Genomic DNA, 20,682 nt, shown 5'->3' on the forward strand with positions numbered 1-20,682 from the left:
CCCGGGCAGCTCACTTGAAGGACTACAGCCTCTGTACGCTGGCCACAACCTTGTACCGCTAGGCCAGGTGTTTTATTATCGACAAATGAATGAAACACATTGAAATTGTTAAGCACTGCTGACGGAGGAAATGTCAGAGGATCAGGAGGTCATACTGATGATCAAGGGAGCTTCATTTTACTGCAATCCCCCCAAAAGCTGTCAAGATATTTCTGAAGATGTCAACCTCTGACGTTATAAGAATTCCTCCTTTACTTTCCTTGATGGACGACTTAAACAGCAAAAAAATGATCATATCTTCTGTAACTTAAACATTAATCTCACTGACAAATAAATACATTTCACTTCAGGATTAGTGAAATACCTGAAATTGACAGTCAGTAGCTGCTCCAAACAAACTAGAATGAGTCAGTGAAAAAGGTTTGGGACTAAACCGGTCAGATGCACCAACCTGTAGTTTTAAAGCCTTATTAACTCTGATGGTTTTTCTTGCATTGCTTGAGTGTTTTTCGATGTTTCGCAGCACCGGGGTTCTTTCCCTCAGTGGGGCCCTCGTGCACATGGCTCCTCTGTCACAGAGGATTCATTTCCTGTTGTGCGCTCACAGATGCTGGGAGTGTTTTTGTGTTTTTTAAGGGGCTTAGGGGGCCGATGATTACAGGGTCCCTAGATTGCTGCTTTCTTTGCCGGGGGAACCTCCCACTTGATTGGTTTGCTCCGCAGAGGGAGTGATGAAGGCTGGAGAAGAGAAAAACAAGCCACCGTAATCTATCGCGACAAGATTCTCCTCGCACCATAAACCACAGAGCTCGTCCTGCGTGCTCTTTGCGTTGGCATTTTAACGTTTACTGAGGCAACTCTCGTCCTCTTTTTTTGGGCCCTGCACTGGCTTTATATCCCCGCAGAGTCAATGTTTGTGAGAAGGAGAACATGACGCAGATAAGCAAATAGTAGAAGAAGAGGCAGAGTGGACTGAGTTGAGTTATGGCAGAAGATTTAAGGAGACTTCTGAGAAGAAACACAACAGAAGGAAAGGTTAGAGGTTGCCGGGACGCTGTCAGAAAATGTGTGAAAGTTGGACTCAAGTAGGATCAACAAGTCTCAACTGAGACTTTCAACCAGAGGGATGTAGTGTGTTACACGTGGCTAAAAAAAAACCATTAAACCTCCTGGCCAAAATCTGTTCAAATGATTTTACCCTTTAATCCTGATTCCTAACTTTTGTGTGTTTGTTTGTGTGTCGTACAGAGGCCGGGCTGTGACTCCATCTTGGGTTCGAAGCAGCAGGAGGACGCCTGCATGGTGTGTGGAGGACAAAACACCACCTGTCTGCACCACAAGAGTGTGTACCAGAGCAACGGGCTGGAAGCAGGTAGGACACACACACACACACACACACACACACACACACACACACACACACACACACACACACACACACACACACACACACACACACACACACACACACACACACAATCATCACACTGTCTCCACAAGGAATCAATTGCTGCAGTTTCAGACCAACACGATCCAGGTATAAATCCCTTTTTGTGGTTTCTCTCCAAAGCGTCATTAGTCGGTCCAGTTCATTGAGGAGCTCATTGTTCTCTGATAAACCGAGCGTTCGCCATGGTTACAGTTTTTTGCCAAACAAAACCTGCTGGCTGTCGTCCAGGAACACATTCAGCAAACAACAGGTCCTCCAAAATTACAGTGGTTAAAGAGAGTTCTTCAGGCTCCAAATGACACTCTGGCTCAATGCCACAAAAACATTTTCCCTCTTCTATTAGTACCTGTAGTTCAGAGGTTAACGCACACAGTCTGATTGTTCACAGCAAACATGTCAGGAGGAGGGTTTTCTCTCTGCACAGATCAAAGGAAAGAAACATTACAGGCAAATGGCATATGAAGGCAGCATATCTGCAAATAGGTAAAAAAAAAAATCATAATTGGATTACAGTCCAATCAAATAAGCTGGTTCTCAAAATGAAACAAAACGAACATTTGCTTTTCAGGCTGTAGAGACACGGTGAAAAAAAACGGAAAAAAAGTAAAGCAAAATAATGTTACTGGGATTGTTTTCATTTTTGCTAAAAATAAAGAAACCTTAGGCCTTGTTGAATAGACAACAATATGTTTAGTGTTTCCTTCTGTCACTGCTTTAATGTTGTACACTTCTATCTAAATGTGTATCATTGGATCATCGTCAAAAAGCTCTCACCACCATTTTAAAAACCATCTGCATCAGGGTTCTGTGTGGTTCATTGTATCGTCTTCTTCACTCCACTTAGGCAAACTCAAGACTCACCAGTTTAAAGTTTGGAATCGATTATTTCATGTAAATCCGTGCAAAATGTTTCTGCCAACTCTGCAGAGGTTTGCCTAAAGACTGAGAAAGAAAGAGATGCAGTGGTGGAACCAAACGTTGTCATTGTACAGCCTTCAGCTTTGTGTGTAGACGGACGTCCGTGCAGCAGAATGTCATGATTGTAGCTCAGGAGCTGAGTGCACCGGCTGGGCTTTAAAGAAGTCGTTCTTATCTCCAATGTCCAACTAAGCTAAGACCGACATCACTCTCACAGCTTTAAGGATCTCAGAAATGTCTTTAAAAGAAACACATTTTCTTTGTGCTAATGAAAATGTACACAACTGAAAGTATAATAACTTCAAGTTTGAATATCTTCTGGAATGAAACACTATGTTTTTACGTTCAGAATGTGCTTGTATTAATTTGTTTCCTGCGTTTATACACCAGAATGATCAAAAAGAAAGTATGATTTTTGTATTTCGCCAGTCAGGAGGACACAATTTTAATACTTTTTCTGTATATGTACTGCTTATTAACCTTCAAGTTTAGGCTGAAATGATCTTAGGGATGTGCAGAATTTAAAAGATGCTCCAAGAAATGAAATCAAAATCAGACTCATTTTTACAGCAGACTTTGGAGTTCAACTTTGGTTGAACTTTTACGCTCGTGTTAATCGTGGAGCTACTTTGTTTTTGTGACCGTCAACATGAATAAATAATCGGTTGAATGGTGAAAATTCAGTGGAATTCAGAGAGTCAACACATGCAGAAAGTACAAACACCTGTGTGACTTGGCTCAGGTCTCTGTTATGTGTGCTTCCTCTCCTCGCTCTGTGCTTTTGGCAAAGCAAAGAGTCGGCCATTACGGCTCAGATTGAGCAAGAAGCAAACATGCTGATAATGGTTGCTTTGTTTGGGCGATGTCATCAGCCTTGGGAGGTTTTCTCTCCTCCTGCAGCTGTTTTTGAAAAAAAATACAGGGCGAGAACCCATGAAGCGGCTGCATGGACTTCGCTCCCCAGGCGGTGAGATGCAGCCGGCCTTGAACGCTGCATCGCTGTGACTTTGACATTCTCTCTTGTCACTGGATCTTCATGAAGCTAATGAAGCAGACGAAGCCTGTGCATAGTTACTCTTTAGAGCAGGTAAACAGGGGCAACCAAAGCGCTTCAGAGGCCGTTATAAATGGAGTTCATCCTGCGGACACTTGTCACCCATGAACAGCGGGAGAACCACAGAGCTGTCGCAGCCTCACAAAGGTGAAATATGGCTCTGTAATGAATGCTCCTGGTTTCTGCTCATTCATAAATGATCCCTCTATCTGCTCATTAACCCATCCTATAAAACATTAATCAAAGTGAATCATAAGTGACATCATAAATACAGATTGTTTTATAATGACAAGCAATAAAGACTCTAACAGCAGCTGACAGTGTTGAACAATATCCACTCAAAAGAACATTATTATCTGATTATTTGTGATTACATATCTGTTTCTGTTGGCAGATGATGATTCAGTGTGCTATTTAAAGATTAACCCCCAATAAGAAGGGCAGAGTACAAAGTGAGAGCCTGCAGCAAACTGTTAAATAATGCGACCACACTTCTCAAACCAGCCAAGGTTTAATCTTACTGTTGAATGTCAGAGACGTGCAGCTGTTGTTGGAATGCATCCACAACTTCCTGAATATACAAGAGCCTATTAATGAACTTCTTATTTAACAACACGCTTCAGGTTGTTCTGATTTGAGCTGCATATTTACATCTATTGTATGAGCAGCTTTATTAAATATTCAATGATAACCTCACATGTTCATCCACTCAAAGATTTATAGAACTTAAAGGTCCCATATTCTCCTCCTCTTCAGCCAGTTTAAATAAGTCTCAGAGCTCCCCAAAACATGTGTGTGAAGTTTCTTGTTCTAATTCCACTCTGATCCTGTATTTGATCATGCCTATAAACCCCTCTATTTCAGCCCTGCTCAGAACAGGCTGTTTCTGTGTCTGTACCTTTAAATATGTAAATGAGCTGTGTCTGACCACGCCCCCCCCCCCCCCCCCCATGGAAGGGCTTGGATGGGTAGGGCTTTCTCGCTCAATGCCCGATTGTTTGCGTTGAAAAGGCAGGCTCAGAGGGCAGAACAAACACCTAGCTGTGGGAGTGTCACCCACCTGGGGGAGGAGTTACTGCCCTTTGTGATGTCATAAAGGGAATATCTCCAAACGGCCTGTTTGAGCACACATTTTCTGAAAGGTGGAGCAGGCAAAAGAAGGAGAGGATGGACTTTTCTCATCATTGGGGGGTTTGTAGACCGACTAGGGACACATATTAGTGTTCGAAAAACACGGTGAAGTGGATTTTGTATAATATGTGACCTTTAAAGCATCGCCTTGTGAATGTATTTCAATCAATCAATCTTTATTTATATAGCATCAATTCATAACTAGTGTTATCTGGAGACACTGTCTCTGTTAATATGCAAACCTGGAGAGAAGTCCCAGCTTTGAGCTTTGAATAAAGATTGCACGATTCTTCTGCATGTGGCTTATATTTAAAGTTTTGTGTGATTCTCATACGAGTGGCTTCGATCAAAGGGAAAGAGCAAGTCGTCAACTTCAGATCAGCGAAGGATCCGCTCTTTCACTCTGCATGTTGAGGTGTACTTGGGTAGAAACGGGAGAACCGCACCATCTGTGTGCGCTCTGCATGTCTCTGTGTGTGAATGAGCTTTAGATTAGATCCTGATGAGTAGGTTGGCACCTTGCACGGCAGCCTCTGCCATCAGTGTCTGAGCATGTGTGAATGTTGGCGTGTAGTGTGGACTGCTTGAATAATCAGAAGACGAGATAAATGCAGTCTGTTGACCATTTTCTACCACTCTTTACATCTTTACATTGTTAGCTTAACCCGCAGTCATTATAGAGGTATCTGAAACTGTCATTGAAATTAAATACAAGTTTAATTGAACGCAGCGAAAGTCAGAGGTCTCTACTTTCAGTTCATATCAAGCTTCACTTCCCATCATGCAGCTTGATAGCATATTTTGGCAGAAGCTTCAGTCCTCCTGAAACCTAACACACAATTTCTGCAGTTACTTGTACCAAACAAAACTGCCTTTTTGAATGCATTTAGAGTGTGTAGCGTAAGTGAGATATGAGCACTGCCTGTTCAGACCGATGCATATCCGCTGGTTATGACTTCAGCCTCTTTTGCTTTCCACTTTCCTGCGTATCACCAACGCCCGCTGAAATGCAAGTGGACGATGCATCTTGTTCTACAAATGGAAACCAGAACATATCTAATACCAATATCCAGTCCTGTGCATGCATTCTACATTTTTAGAATCGGAAAATAGAGCTCCACAGTGTTAAACTCCCATTCATTTTCTCCATGGTGGATTTTATTATTGGCCATGATGCTAGACTGACCACGAGCATCCTCAGTGTGAAACAATGGTGCTCCTGTAGAAGACATAAGTTTGTATGATGTAAAGAAAAATATTGTTTATTTCATCCTTGGGGAAAAGAACTACTCTACCAACAATCCACTGGACGTCTATGATTGGTGGAGCCTCATTTCATTCTAGCGCAAAAGTTACAGTGAATGTTCCCCTTGAAAACCCTTCATCTATCAGGCTCTGCTGTTTAGGATCACAACAAGGGATGTACCTTCTCTCAGTCTCTACAAAACTCCTCCAGAGATACAGGAGACACGTTACAGCTGTTTTGTGACAGGCCGTGTTGTACTCCCTGACATGTAGAGTTTGATAAAAGGAGATGAACGAGCACCTCTTTAACAACAAAGACGAGATATGGCGGACTGTGTACATAACTTCTCATTTGCTTGTCTCACATCTGAGTCCTGCAGGGTAAACTAAACTCTGGGAGGCATCTGTGTACTTTGAAGATGAACCCGCTATTATCTCTGCAAAACTTTTTATGGGATTCATTTTACAAACTCAATGTTCACCTACATTTAGATTCATATCAAGCACAAAAACAGGACTTAAAGTGCCACATTTGTATTTTCTCTTCCTCACCTTGTTTCCTTTTGTTGTAAAAATGCACTTAGTGCAGCGTGTGTGTCCCAGGTTGTATAAAATGTCCTTTAATGATGTGAAGCATTTAAAAAAAAAAAGGAAATAAATGAACAAGTTAATCCTCTAACCGAGTATTCCTGTCTGCCAGCCGGACCTTTTGGATACAATGAAGTGACAATGATCCCGGCTGGAGCCACTCACATCCGAGTCACAGATAACAGCAGGAACTATCTCGGTAAGATTCAGCTTCTTACACACACACACACACACACACACACACACACACACACACACTAACACAGCTACAGTCTAGCATGTGTATCAGTTTGTGATGACTCACTTTGCGTCACTGTCTCCATAGCTGCCGAGTACATAAGACATTTTTAACTTAAATTCTAGACTTGCTATCACTTCCTAGCCCCAGAGACAAGACGGGGATCAGCGGTCCCATCTGGTCTCTGGATCAGCTGTGTGTTTACCAGGCAACAAAATAACCAAGGGCATCTATTCTCATCCTTGTTCATGAGATCAAAATAAAACCGGACCCTGAAATGGGGCACGCTGCGGTCTTGAAAGTGAAGCTCGTAAAGCTGGTGGGGCGAGGCAGGTGAAGGTGCTTCTTGTTTCCATTTCATGTCATGGAAAATCCCTCTCCCCGTGCACTGAGGAGAGACAGCTGCCTTATATAGATTTCTGTTTCAGAAAGCCTGCTTTTACCTCAGCGTGACCCACTGATAGGGAGCGCTCACTGCTGGAAATTACTTAAAGTTGAATTGATCAGTATCTGAAATGCCTCTAAAACTGCTTTAAATTCAGTGTTATCCCAAAGTTTGCCAGTCAAATGCAGCAATCTGATTTTATCACTATTAGGTCCCCAGAAGAAGACTTTTTTTCTTCAATACAGTAGCTATGGTTTCAACAATATGGCAGCAGCTTGCAAGCAGCTAAGCTCAACAATACACTGCTACCGTAAATGTCATCATGAGTTTTTCACCATACATTTTAAGGATGTAGTTTGAGATTGAAAGTAAGGCCAACATAAAACAGTAAAAACACAAAATAAAGCATTTTAATTGTGAAAATCATTGTTGATCTGTCACACTAAAACATGGGACTGCTAGTCAATAATTTAGCTAGTTTCTATTTGGTCAGACAACAGTTCAAGTATTTATAATTTGTGGTAAACACAGAAATGTTTTCATGGTCAATATCAGGGTTTCTCAAACACTCGAACACATCAGGAGAGGCAAAATTTCTTGCTAACATTAGCATTAGCTTGTTTCTCTGCGTTGCGCCAGATTGCTGAATTAAAAGATGCTATAAATTAAACCCATAAAAACACAAAATAAACCAGTTACATGATATGAAACCAGGGTTTCTCTGAAGCTCTGTGAAAAACACAGGACGCCAGGAGGGGCTGCTAGCCAAACTGTAGGCTAACTATCATTAGCTTACCTCATTTCCAGGGGTTTAGCCTGTTGAATCAAAAGCTGCGATAAATAAAACCCATAAAAACAAAATAAAGCAGTTTTATGTGGACATCAGTGTTTCTCTGACGCTCTTAGGCTGACACAAGCTGCAGGAAAGTCTTGAGCTGCTGATAATGTTAACTAGATTGTTCTGAGCCAGGCCGTACAACAATGATAGCCATCATGTCACGTCCACACTGGTTTATAACAATGATAATAGTAGCATATGTACAGTGTATATATATTATTTTTAGATTATTATATGTTTGCCTCATATTATCAGCTCTGAAGTCACTGAACTTTCTTCTCTCCCCTTTCCTTCAATCCTCCCTCGTGTCCTTTTCCTTCTTCCCTTTGCCGTCTTCCCTCCTCCAGCCCTCCAGAACGGTCGCTCTCAGTTTGTCATTAACGGTAACTGGAAGATCAGCATTCCAGGGGAGTACAACATAGCCGGGACGAAGCTGCTGTACCGGCGCTCGGCTGACACCTGGGAGAGCTTCGAGGTACCAGGACCGACCCAGGAGGACCTCCATCTGATGGTGAGACACTGGACCCTGACATTTTGATCAATGTGAATCTATAGGCATAACGTATATTTTTGTGTTTTATTGATCATCATTGTGAAACCTTTATAAAGTTTTACTTGTTTGAACTCAACTCTGTATTTAATTTGAAAACCGTTCTCTTTTATTGAGAGCATTCTGGTAGGTCTGTCAAACCATTTTTGAGCCCAGCAGGCAGGAAAACCAATAAAATAAAAACACGTTCTGCTCTCCCTCTTATACTCTTGCAACATACGGTTAAATTAAAGCTAATCAGCTTATAGTTAACATTGCACAGGCTGATAGAAACATAAGGTTTGCATGAATAATTGATTGTTTCCATTCAACCCATTTCACAAACAGACCTGGCTCAGCTAGCAAACATATGTGAGCTGCTGCCTCCTCGTAAGACACGGTTAGAAAGTGAGTCTGCTGTTGGATGTTTAGTGAAACGTTTGTTGGTTGAAAGTAACTTCTGAACACTGTGATCGATGTGTCGTCTGAGGAGTCCTGCATAGCAAGTATAAGAACAACAACAGCACTCTGGCGTCTGGTGTTTGTGTGTATTACCAATGACTGTTCTAATACTGGTGTGAACTCACTTATTAAGCTATGACTCCAAAACTATTTGTTGGATAACTTACTAAAGATTGATTTTTGTATCTAAGGTCATACAAGCTGTTGCAATCTAAAGCCCCGTTTCCACCAAGCGGTCTAGTTCAGTTCGGTTCGGTAAACATTTATTGGAGTTTCCACTGTCAAAAGTTGGGAAGGGTCCCAAAAATACTGATCTGTAGCCTACCGTCCTACTTTTTTGGTACTCTTCTGTTGGGGTGCCAAGCGTACCAATCCGACCCTTAAGGCTGGAGCTAGATGCACTGCAGTCTGTTGATTGGTTGAAATAATCTTCACTTCACAGCGGTAATAAAGGACAAACACAAAACGCACCATGCTTAAATACTTTGTGGATTTGGAGAGAGTCATTTCAAGGCTGTTTTTGTTTTTTTGCAACTATTGTGATTGAGTAGCACCGCCCCATGGACGACCTCAGACATGCAGACCTTCCTAGGAATCATTGATCTTTGTTCACTATGTCATGTTCTTCTTCTTTGTTGAATTTATTGGCTGTCTACACTATGTCGCAACTCTGTGATTTAGTGATGTGTAAGGATATGGTTGGCTGTGGAAATACAAGTGAAATCAGGTACCAAACTGTACTGAGCTGAACATGACCACTTGGTGGAAATGGGGCTTAACATTAATTCAGTTAGAGAGCTGACCCTGAATCTGTCGGTGTGCTTTGATGAGGTAAATGAGATAAATAAAATAAGTAAATTCAAACATCCAATAGCAAACAGAGTGTTTCATCTTCTCTCTTGCTGATCCTGAAATCTGTTGTTCATATCGTATCAATGAGCTGAGAAAATGAATTCAGGGGATTGTTTGATAATTGGTTGAATGGCGGTCAAGTGGTCGGCGCTGTCGCCTCACAGCAAAAAGGTTTGAATCCCCGGTTTGGACAGGAGCCTTTCTCTGAGACGTTTGTATATTCTCCTTGTGCATTGGCAGGTTTTCTCTGGGTACTCTAGATCTGTCCCACAGTCCAAAGACATGCTCCATATGTGAATTGGTGTGTCTAAATGTCCTATATGTGTGAGTGAGAGTGCTAATGGTCAACACTGCGATTGAGTGGCAATCTGTCCTGGTTGTACCTCGCCATGATAGCTGGGATTGGCTTCAGCCCTCTGCAACCCTGAACTGGATTGGCATTATAGATAATGGATGGATTGATGGATGTTTGATGATAGCTCTTCTATGTCTATCTAGGTTAGGTTTATTTTGTCAAAAAAAAAAAAACTGCAGTTGTTGCAGATCTTCTCAGAGTCTCGAGGGGGCTGCTCAGCCCAGCTGCTAAATCTGTTGTTCCTCCAGGACCAGTGTTGTTATTACCATAGTTTTAGTATGATTAAAAATGTATCAAAACCTTTCCAAACCAGTCTAAAACTTTCCATGCTGCTTTTGTGCAGGTGCTGGCCACGGACAGAAACACGGGGATCGAGTACGAGTACTGGCTGCCACCAGACCAGTACGCTCTGTACCACAGGAGTCCACTGCGTGAAGCTCACCACACGGCTAACTACCTCCCCTGGGATCAACCCATCACTACAACCACCACCACCACCAACCCCCCTAGTACAACCAGCACCCGACCTCCTCCTGTCACCACCCGAGCCCCCTGGTGTAAGTCCTGCTTCTACAAAATAATATGTACACTCCTGTGATCCAAACTTGTGTGTTTGGCTTTAATGCATTTGTCACTTTATTAAAGGTATCAGCTCATTACTGGGACAGAGAGGCGTGAAAAATCATGACAGTGCTCGTCTCCTTACTCTAGTTTCCTGATTGACTAAGATTTGATTTTAAAAGCTCTGCCCATAAGACCTGCTCATGGAGCCCTGGGGGTTTCTCTCCGGTGACAGTTATCAGACTTTTGCCACCACATTCCAGATGATTGCTGACACACTAAGTCTCTAGCTTTTGTATAAATCCTCTCTTAAGATTTGACTCTTGTTGAAAGCTTTTGGAAATGTTTGACATGTGTTTTTTATTATTTTTTACCTTCTCCACGTTATGCTCTCGACCTCCTCTGGGCTCTTGGCTTTCATTTCTCATTTCATCTGCCTCGTCTGGTTTGATTTATTTCTTTTAGTGCAGCAGATTTTAACACTGTTGAGTGCTCTGTAAATAAAATGATTATTGTTATTACTAATAATCATGGAGCATCAGTTTATGAAGAATGAACTTCTGTTCAGTGTGTTTTTTAAATTTCTGTTAGAGTGACATATTAAACCAGGATCAGCAGTGAGTACATTTTATCACCTGAATACAAGAAGATTTTGTCTTCAGTTTGCTGCAGCGCTGATAATGTGGAGAAAGTTTGAGACTTCATTCATGACTGTGTTTTAGATACGTTTTTAAAGATTTATTTTTGGGCTTTTTGTGCCTTTAATGGAGAGATAGGTTCAGTGGATAGAGCTGGAAATCAGGGAGAGAGAGAGAGTGGGGAATGACATGCGGGAAAGGTGCCACAGGTTGGATTTGAACCTGGACCGCCCGCTTGGACGACCAAAGCCTCCACTGCTCCACCACCTCCCCGCTCTTGCTGATATTAAAATGCTTGGCAGGTCTTATCTGTCCGGCACTGATAAAAACGTTTTTTTTAAACCAACTGGTACAGAAAATAGAAGCAGTTTTTTGCCGTCGGCACGGACGGTTTTTCCTGCATACACAGAAGCATGCTGTTATGTGATTGGTCGATCCAGCTCGGACGACAAACTGAAACCAGATCACTTCCCGTGCTGAACATCCAGACCCCCTTGTACAGATTCTTCTTCTTTCTTATGTAGAATCTGTAAATAGAGATTACTGAAGCTGAGGAATGTGACTGGTGTACCTCTGGTGATAAACCTGCAGTACACGTGCTGAATCTCTCCTCGAGCGCTCACATTCACATGGGAATCTCCACACCGCCTGCAGTCCTGCGCCTTCTGTCGGAGTCCGTCCAGAGCTGTAATGAATCTCAGTAGCCTATCTGGAAGTGTTTCCAGCTGATGGATTAGTGCCAAACAGAGTCACGTTGTTGCCAGAAACTGTGATGATGATGATGATTGTTTGTTAGGTAACACTCAGGTTGGTGAGTTTAGTCAGGAATGTTCATGTTGACCCCTCTGTAATGAAATCCTTAACGGGTTATTTATTTACTTTTGGATACTAAATTTCCAAAAGTTTGTTTGTGACGCCATTTCATGTGAGACTGAACCATTTGCACATCACAGTCTGCTGTTTTTATTACCCTCAGACCAAAATATCCAAACAAAAAATTCCTCTTTTTTTTTTCAGATTTTGAAAAATGCGGATGTGTGCTCATGATTTCTTCAGTTTTATGTCTTTACAAAGGTGGTCTGAGTTAAACTTTGGCACCAGTGCTGATGCTTGGACCTCAACTGAATCCAGGAGTCTTAAAACTGCAGATCTTTATTTAACATTTTTATGGATTTTATCTGTTTGGATTGAACTATTTTGGCTCGTGTTTTTGTGGAAAACTATTCATTTTTTTATGTGCATGCTGTCCCAACCACATTATTGATTCATTGGATTTATAAACCATAAAGTGTAATAGCAGACATTTTACAAGAAGATCTGAGTCTTCTCATTTGTGTATGCCTAGTGAGTCCACATGAGGAAATTACAAAAATGTCATGTTTGGAAACGATTACTAGTAATCCTTAATGTTTTTGATTTTTTTAAAACAAACTGTCATTTCTAATAAGCTCCACGAGCAGAAACGTGCTCAAACTAGGATCATTATTGGAGATGCTTTTGAAAAATGGAGAGAGGTTAGAACACAGAAAGGTTTACAGACCGAGGCAGAGCTGGATAAACACTGAAGCTTCAGGGTCTGCTACATGGCAACCTGTGTGAGCATCGACTCTAGAGAGGAGGGGGCGGGGGGAGACAGCTCTCTATAATGTTTTGAATTTGGACTGCAGTACCCATTTTAAACACTAGGTGTCAGAGTTACATATTGCTCCTTTAAGTTATGTCTTAAGATCATGTGAGCTCAGTTTGGAGACGCTGCTCAGTTTGATCTAGACAAGTTGTTTGAATCATGACTGACTCAGAATTCTGTGATTGTGTTCACTAGACATAAGACCTGTGAAGCCTCCACGCAGAGCTCCTCATCACAGCCGCCATCCACGCCCCAGCCAGCCCATCCTGCCCCGCCTGGAGCGCGAGGACAACCACAGAAACCTGCTGCCTCAGCCCGCACCTGGAAGTATGTTCACCTGTTCACTTTCTCAACTCACCTAATGCCCGAACAAGCTGCGTCTGGCTAACATACCGTCGGACTAGGTTTGGGAATCTGTCAGTATCTCACAATTTGATTTTGTTTCTCGGGGTCACCGTTCGTTTCAAAAATGATTTTCGATTCAAACCGATTCCTGGTGGTTGGGCTGGTTTTTGCATATTCATCGAATCGACCCCCATCTGCATTACCTAGTTAGTCCAACTTTGAGATATGTGACTTAGTAGGATTTCAGATCGGACTAACATGTTTATGTGTATTTTTAAACGTCCGAACTAACACAATACATCGACTTTTTTCAACATCATGTAAACGTCCTGAAACAACAGAAACAGGCAGCAAAGGGAGAAGCCCCTGTTGCTCCTGTCGGCCACTGTGTACACGTTTTTTATTTTATTTTCTATCATGCATTTAACTGCTGGAATAAATTAGCAGCAAAGTTAAGAAGTTGAGCGGCTTTCTGATCTTTAAATCCATCCGGGGCGAGAAGTTTTTCACCAGCCTTATTGACATTTACCTTTATTACAATGAGAAAGACAGCAAGCAGAAGGTGTTTTTTTCTTATTATAACAGATCTTGTTTGTGTTTTGTTTGTTGATCAGAGCATTGTGGGAAATGTCCGCGAGTCAAAGGTCGAAGGGAACGTCAGAGGCAGTATTGCCAGAAGGACTTTGGTGAGTCCTTACATTTTGTAGCGTTGCCGTTTTTGAACAGCTTCTGACAGAACTTCAACATGTTTGAATTGAAATGTAATTTTCTGTTTCCTGTTAGTTTTCCGGGGCAGAGTCATGGGGAAGCTTTACAGAGGCGAGGAGACGCGTTACGACGTCCAGATCATCCACACGTACAGGAACGGCTACCGCCTGGAGCACCGGGAGTTCTTGTGGGTCCCGAACGTGTGTGACTGCCCCCACCTGGAGGAAGGGAGGCAGTACATTCTGATGGTGCGTCGTCACATCAACCACGAGCACACGTTAAACCGCATCCTGCTGGAGGAGGACAGCTACGTGGTGCCGTACAGACCCAGAGAGGACGAGCTGCTGCGACCGCTCGAAAGACTCTGCAGCAACAGAGGACGCAAACAGCCTGAGGACCTGAGGGGCTGAGAAACAAACCGTGTGTGTGTGTGTGTGTGTGTGTGTGTGTGTGTGTGTGTGTGTGTGTGTGCGTCATAGACTGAAGCTCACACTACAGCTACATTTACTCCCAGTGTTTCTGTTCTGATGAATTCCAGTGAGGCACGACTCCAGGAAGAAGACATCTGGACCATAGAGAGACGGTTTCAGCCTCATTTTGAACCAAAAAGACTCGACTCGTAATTTAAAAAGCCTGAGCAGCTTACTGTACCTTATAGAGCACTTTAGGTGGAGCTTCTGCTCACCTTTAAACACATACCAAAGAGAAGAACATTGACTGAAATGGCCTTTTTGTTGTTGTTTTTTCCCCCCACTGTTGCCATGTTATGTTTTGTATTAGTGTATTTTCTGTGTCTGTGTGTTTAAAGACTAAAAGGAAAAATCCATCTCAAATAGTACACTAAGGCCCTTTGACCACCTGGCGTTTTTTGCCGAGCAGAAAAGCGCTGGCTGCACGCTCGAGAGTCTCTGCATGAAGCGTTCGTGCTCTGAGAAGAAAAGCGCTGCGCGTCCGTCCTGTCTCTATGACAACAGTCGCTGTATGACCAACACAGCTCAGTTACTTTTCACTGCATGTTTTATATTTGAGATCGTTTTTTTACCCCACCAGACACGGAGCAAACAGGATGTGAGTACAAGATACGATCCGCAGGACGCTAAATTACAGGGAATATCATACATTTTGAAAAGAGCGCCCGTGACATCAAAAGCGACTTTCTGAAAAGTTGAAACATTTTCAACTTGAGCGCTCGGAGCGGCACGCACAAAAACGACAGAGCACTTGTAAAAAAAAAGACGGGGTGGGCGCTGCGCTTTTCATCCAGGCGGCTGCTTTCTGCTGCATTGAAACCCACTGAAAAAAGACCCTGGCGCTGAGGAAAAAACGCGAAGTGGACACGGGGGTCTTAGATGCACAACTAAGTCGAGTTGCAGTTATAGCTTGATCCCCGTAAACAAGCAGAGGGGCGATTATATTTAATGACTAAAGTATGTCAGACTCTACTACAGTAGGTGGCGATTTGCTCCTGTTCAGCTAGCAGCTGTTTGACCTTCTTCCGGTTGATCTATTACGTCACATACACCAAACAATCGACCAACATGTTAATAAGCTGCAAACTGTTTTCCGTCCATCCATGATCTTCAACATGCTTAAGTCATTGAGCTGAAAACATAAACGACATAAACTGTGTCTCCTTGTATGTCGAGAAAGGCGTGATTCTCGCTGTAGCACTCACCATGTTTTCCCCTCCATCTTGTTTTCTTCTACGTATTTATGCTGTACGACTTCTGAGTCAAAGCTCGATGTGGGAGCTGTCGAGCAGGCTCAGAAAGCCTCGGCCAGTTCGGGGTCGATTAAGGCGTATACGGAGGTGTGCATCAACCTCCAATCACATTATGGAGGTGTGTTAGTCCGACTTAAAGAAATTTGACTCCTCGACTTTTCTCTGACTGCATGTAAAAGTACTGATTCTAAATCAGTACTCGCCACCTGCTGACTGTCGACTGCTACATAGCTACCGTTTGACTCTTACTGCCAATTTCCACAAAGTGCGTTCCCTCAGCGCCACGGTTTTGCTCTGTCGGACAGCGAGCACCCTGTCCCAATGGAGCCGTTTCTGGAGCGTGAGCGCAGTGTTGATGTCTAGAAATATCCATGCCAGATTCAAATCAATTCCAGTAAATTGTAAAATAAACTTTCATCACAAAAAAATCACATTTAGATTGTTTAAAACCTTTTTGGCGCTACTATTGTAATTTCATGATGCAGGGTTTACTACGTCAACATTATAATAAATAAACATCTTGATTACTTTTACACTTTCAGTAAATAGACCAAAATATGAGTACGATCCTCAAACAGCAGCCACACACACTGAGTCAGGATTAAGAGGTGGATTTGTCTTTTTAACTCTAGATATAGTAACGACATATTGCTCCACAATGTAATTATCTTATCAAATAATTAAGCTTAAACCACGACACATAACTTGTGTGTGTGTGGGTCACTTATTTAACAATTTTCAGTGTCTGTATTTGTGCTGTTATTATTTTTTTTTATAGTGTCTTAAATCTGGTCTGCTTTGTGATACTTTATTTGAGAGAGATCTACAGTATTTTATTGTGTGGCACTGATTAGCTACAAATATACTGAACTATAATTTGAATATAATTGTTATAAGAAAAGGTTGTTGTCAATAATAAGTTACCTTCTGTGCCTTGTGTTCTGTATTTGAAATATCACATTTTACTCTCAAACCTCGTGTACGTGTGCCAAAATAAAGCCTTTGTACATTTGTGCCTAGATTGTGCGACCCACTTTTCTTTATATGATGTTTATATGAGTTGAATTAAAGCCAATTAAACATTTATTAATTCCACTTCACCATGTTCCTCTAACACTAATATGTGTCTCTAGTCCGTCTACAAACCCCCAAAATTATGAGAAAAGTCCGTCCTCTCTGTTTTCTGCCTGCTCCACTTTTCAGAAAATGTGTGCTCAAACAGGCCGTTTGGAGATTTTCCCTTCATGACATCACAAAGGGCAGTAACCCCTCCCCCAGGTGGGTGACACTCCCACAGCTAGGTGTTTGTTCTGCCCTGAGTCTGCCTTCTCAACATAAACAATAGGACATGGAGCGAGAAAGCCCGAGACACCCAAGCCCTTCCAGAGAGGGGGCGTGGTCAGACACAGCTCATTTACATATTTAAAGGTACAGACACAGAAACAGCCTGTTCTGAGCAGGGCTGAAATAGAGGGGTTTATAGACATGATCAAATACAGGATCAGAGTGGATTTAGAACAAGAAACTTCACACACATGTTTTGAGGAGCTCTGAGACTTATTTAAACTTGTTGAAGAGGAGGAGGAGAATATGTCACCTTTAAGGTGATTTTTGCTTTAAACACACAGTAAACAGTTAAACACAGGGGCTCCAAAACTTCTCAATGCCAAGGACCTCCATATTGCCTTAGCCTCTGGTCGGGACCCCCCTCTTACTAAATTTTGTGAGTGTCATGTGTTATTTTTAAATAGAAAAATTGGCACAGAAAAAATAAATGATCATTCTTGTTCCATTTGACCCCTACTTTCCTCCAAGTTTCTGAGATCCCCCTTGTGCCCCCTGGCGACCCCCTGGAGGGTCAGGACCTCCACCTTGAAAAACACAGATTTAACAAAGCAGACATGACAACAGCAATGTTTGTAAGAAAACAATGTAATTACAAAAGAAGCGTCACATCTATAACAAACAGAACCACTACACCAACCTGCAGATAATATAACTCTATTCATATTTTATTTTGCTGAGCCAGTTTCCTGCTCATTAACTGTGAGGAAGTCATCACAGACCCTCGGCTCAGTGTCCCATCAGGAGAAGGGGGGGAGTAGAAAACAGTCCCAAGTCCACATACAAACATAAACATGAACATAAGAGGGAATAAAGGGGAAATCTTAGATTATCAACACAGTTCCCCTCAGCGTCTTGCAGACACGACGTCTTCATCTGAAGGCATGAGACAGAAGCTGCTTCTATCTCTTCTGGACGTGAGAGCTATTTCTTTTTTTTTTAAGCACCCTCGGTTTCAATCTTTTAAAGTTTTAAAAAATTTAGTCAAAAAATGTGTAACAAAATGTAAACAAGAAAGAATCCCACAGAGACGAGACTGATGTCCTGTAAAGCAACATAACACGACTGTATGTTTCTCAAAGAGTGAACCGGTAGCTTTTCGGCCCCATGATAACCCCTCAAGATATCTTGGTGCAGGTGACATTATTGCTCTATGCTTAGAAATAAAAAAGAAATAGACTGCAGCAGTGCAATGCCCACTGAATGATTTTAAAATGGTGTCGTCACATAGTTTTAGACTCCATAGTTTTCAGTCCTCTCAGCACTTTCTGCAGCACGCAGCAGAGCAATCATTGGTCTGCTATAGAATTAGTTTACAATGTGTAATAATCAGGGCAGTCAAACAATCACAATTTCAAATCGAGATTAATCGATACATTTCAATATGCCGTTAATCACATTTTTAATCGCATGTTTGAAATTCCTTTGATTGGCATTGAAAAATGTTAGTTTTAAGACTTTTATTTTTTAATGTTTATACTGTATTAAGCTGATAGTACTCAACTTCCTGTTTGAATTCAACCCTGCTTTTATTTTGAACGGAGTACGGACCTTCTGGTAGATCGAATGTCACCACATTAGCTTAACTGAGGAAACAGGAAGTGGTTAGGGATCACAAACTGAGGTCAAACAGCTCAAAGGAACGGTAACAAAGGTCAATGTGTGATGTGATAGGTCAATGTGTGATGTCATAGGTCAATGTGTGATGTCATAAGGAGGATATTACTTTGGACTCGTCAGCTGAGCTGTCTGAGAGTTTGTTAAAATGAAATGAGACATTCAAAGATGCATCAGTGTCCTTCTTTTACATCACTGAGACTACAGGGAGACACTGAGGACGACTATCTACGGTGAGCCTGAAGGGACAAACTAGCATGAGATTAATCGTGGTTAAAAACATGTATTCATTCATTTCAGACCCTAATTCATCACGATTAACTAGTTAATGCTGACAGCCGGAGTATTAATGTTACATTTAATTATGAAGTTACTTCAGAAAGCAGCTTTTTTGGAGTATGTTTGCAAAGTCATGTTGTAGAAAAAATCTGTTTAATACCAGTTAAATAACTTAAGCTGCGGTAAGATCAGAGTAACCCAGCGCACACCAGGAGTGTTCAGGTTTAATGCATATTAAACACTGAACACAAACACAGGGGCGGCTGTGGCTTAGTGGTAGAGTCGGTCGTCTCTCAACCTGAAGGTCAGGGTTCAATCCCCGTAAAATCCTGCAGCAAAATGTTTGATGTGTCTTTGGGCAAGACACTTAACCCTGAATTTATCCCAGAATCATCAGCAGAATGTGAATGAATTAATGGGATTAGTTACTTCTGATGGTCACTTGACATAGCAACCTCTACCATCAGCGTGTGAATAGGTGTGAATGGGTGGGTATGTGACATGCAGTGTGAAACAACCATTTATAATGACCTGCGCTGGATTACTCTGGTCTTGAAAGCTGTCTGGTCCTGCTCTAGCTGCACCCTGGATGAGTAGCACGGCTGTACACGGGGCACCCATCGACCCTCAAATCAGCTGCCTTATCTTTTTCTACTGAGTTATCTTACAATCAAACAACATCGGCCTCCTCTTAAACCAGTATTGGGCACAAATATCAGTCTTCAATATCAGTGGAGTTCCTCATTAAGAGTGAAGATCAAAAATATTTCTGTCCCAGTTGAACACATATTTTATGTTGAACTTTTGAGAACATCATATATTTCTGTGTAGCTGCCTTTCAGTCGCTCAGTCACTCCTTCTGTCACTGAGCATTTAATAAGCAATACTTGTAAAAAAAAAATTATACACAGAGAAACATCTGCTATTCTAAAGACCCTGGACGCTTCAGGTTTCACTTTAGAGACATGAACAAATCTTTCTTTGGCTTTGGATGGGAAAAAAGAACCAATCCTGAAGCTCTCCCGCTCCGAGGTAAAAGAAGATAAAACATTTATGAGTGAATGAAAATATTTAAAGAATTATTTTATTTGTCTCCTTGTTTTCTGGTTTGTTATTGCATCAATTAAAATATCACTCTAGCTTTAAGTTCGGTCAGGAAGACTATGTTTTGCTTTCCCGGTTGTTGATTATTTCTCATTCATCCCTTTCATTACGTGCTAACGGCTAAATCAGTCGTCTCATCAGCTGATCTCATTCGACCAATAGGGTGGTGTCTCAGCCTCATCGTCTTTCTCCTTCATACCCCTGTTGTGCAGCTCACCCCTCCACCTCCCCATCTCCGCCCAGTCTTCACAGGACCGTCCATCTGGTCTCAGCAAGTCCTCAAGCCCCCACCAGCAGCACCACCAGTGTCCGGACTCCACAGGGAGATGTATCCTGCTTCAGCTCTACGCAGTCCTCCAAACATCACAAATTCTCTTTAATAGTGTTGGGTTTAAAAGTAGTACTTCACTTATGGATGGCTGTGGATCAGTGGTAGTCAGTCGTCGCTCAACATGAAGGTTGGGGGTTCGATCCCCAGCTCCTGCAGCCACATGTCCGATGTGTCCTTGGGCAAGACACTGAACCCCAAGTTGTTTTGAGTCATCAGAAGACTAGAAAAGCCCTATACAAGCTCAAGTCCATTTACCTTTTTCATAATTTGATGTATTACTATTTTATTACTGAAACTATTTACTGCAATAAGTTTTATTACATCATATTTTGTATGTCTGTCATATTTATTCATATTTAC

General features: G+C 42.0%; 1 protein-coding gene across 1 annotated transcript in view; it reads left to right on the forward strand.

The window, feature by feature from the left end:
* adamtsl5 (ADAMTS like 5) overlaps positions 1–16,668 on the forward strand; it is a 49,743-nt gene extending 33,075 nt beyond the window's left edge. The window contains exons 7-13 of the mRNA XM_061053492.1: positions 1,249–1,372; positions 6,499–6,585; positions 8,195–8,358; positions 10,389–10,602; positions 13,067–13,198; positions 13,831–13,902; positions 14,000–16,668. Of these exons, the coding sequence (XP_060909475.1) occupies positions 1,249–1,372; positions 6,499–6,585; positions 8,195–8,358; positions 10,389–10,602; positions 13,067–13,198; positions 13,831–13,902; positions 14,000–14,334 (1,128 nt within the window). The 3' untranslated portion in view covers positions 14,335–16,668. The remainder of the gene's footprint in view (positions 1–1,248; positions 1,373–6,498; positions 6,586–8,194; positions 8,359–10,388; positions 10,603–13,066; positions 13,199–13,830; positions 13,903–13,999) is intronic.
* The last annotated feature ends 4,014 nt before the right edge of the window (positions 16,669–20,682 follow it).

Source organism: Labrus mixtus, chromosome 1 (genome assembly GCF_963584025.1).
Source record: "Labrus mixtus chromosome 1, fLabMix1.1, whole genome shotgun sequence".
In the NCBI taxonomy this organism is placed as follows: domain Eukaryota; kingdom Metazoa; phylum Chordata; class Actinopteri; order Labriformes; family Labridae; genus Labrus; species Labrus mixtus.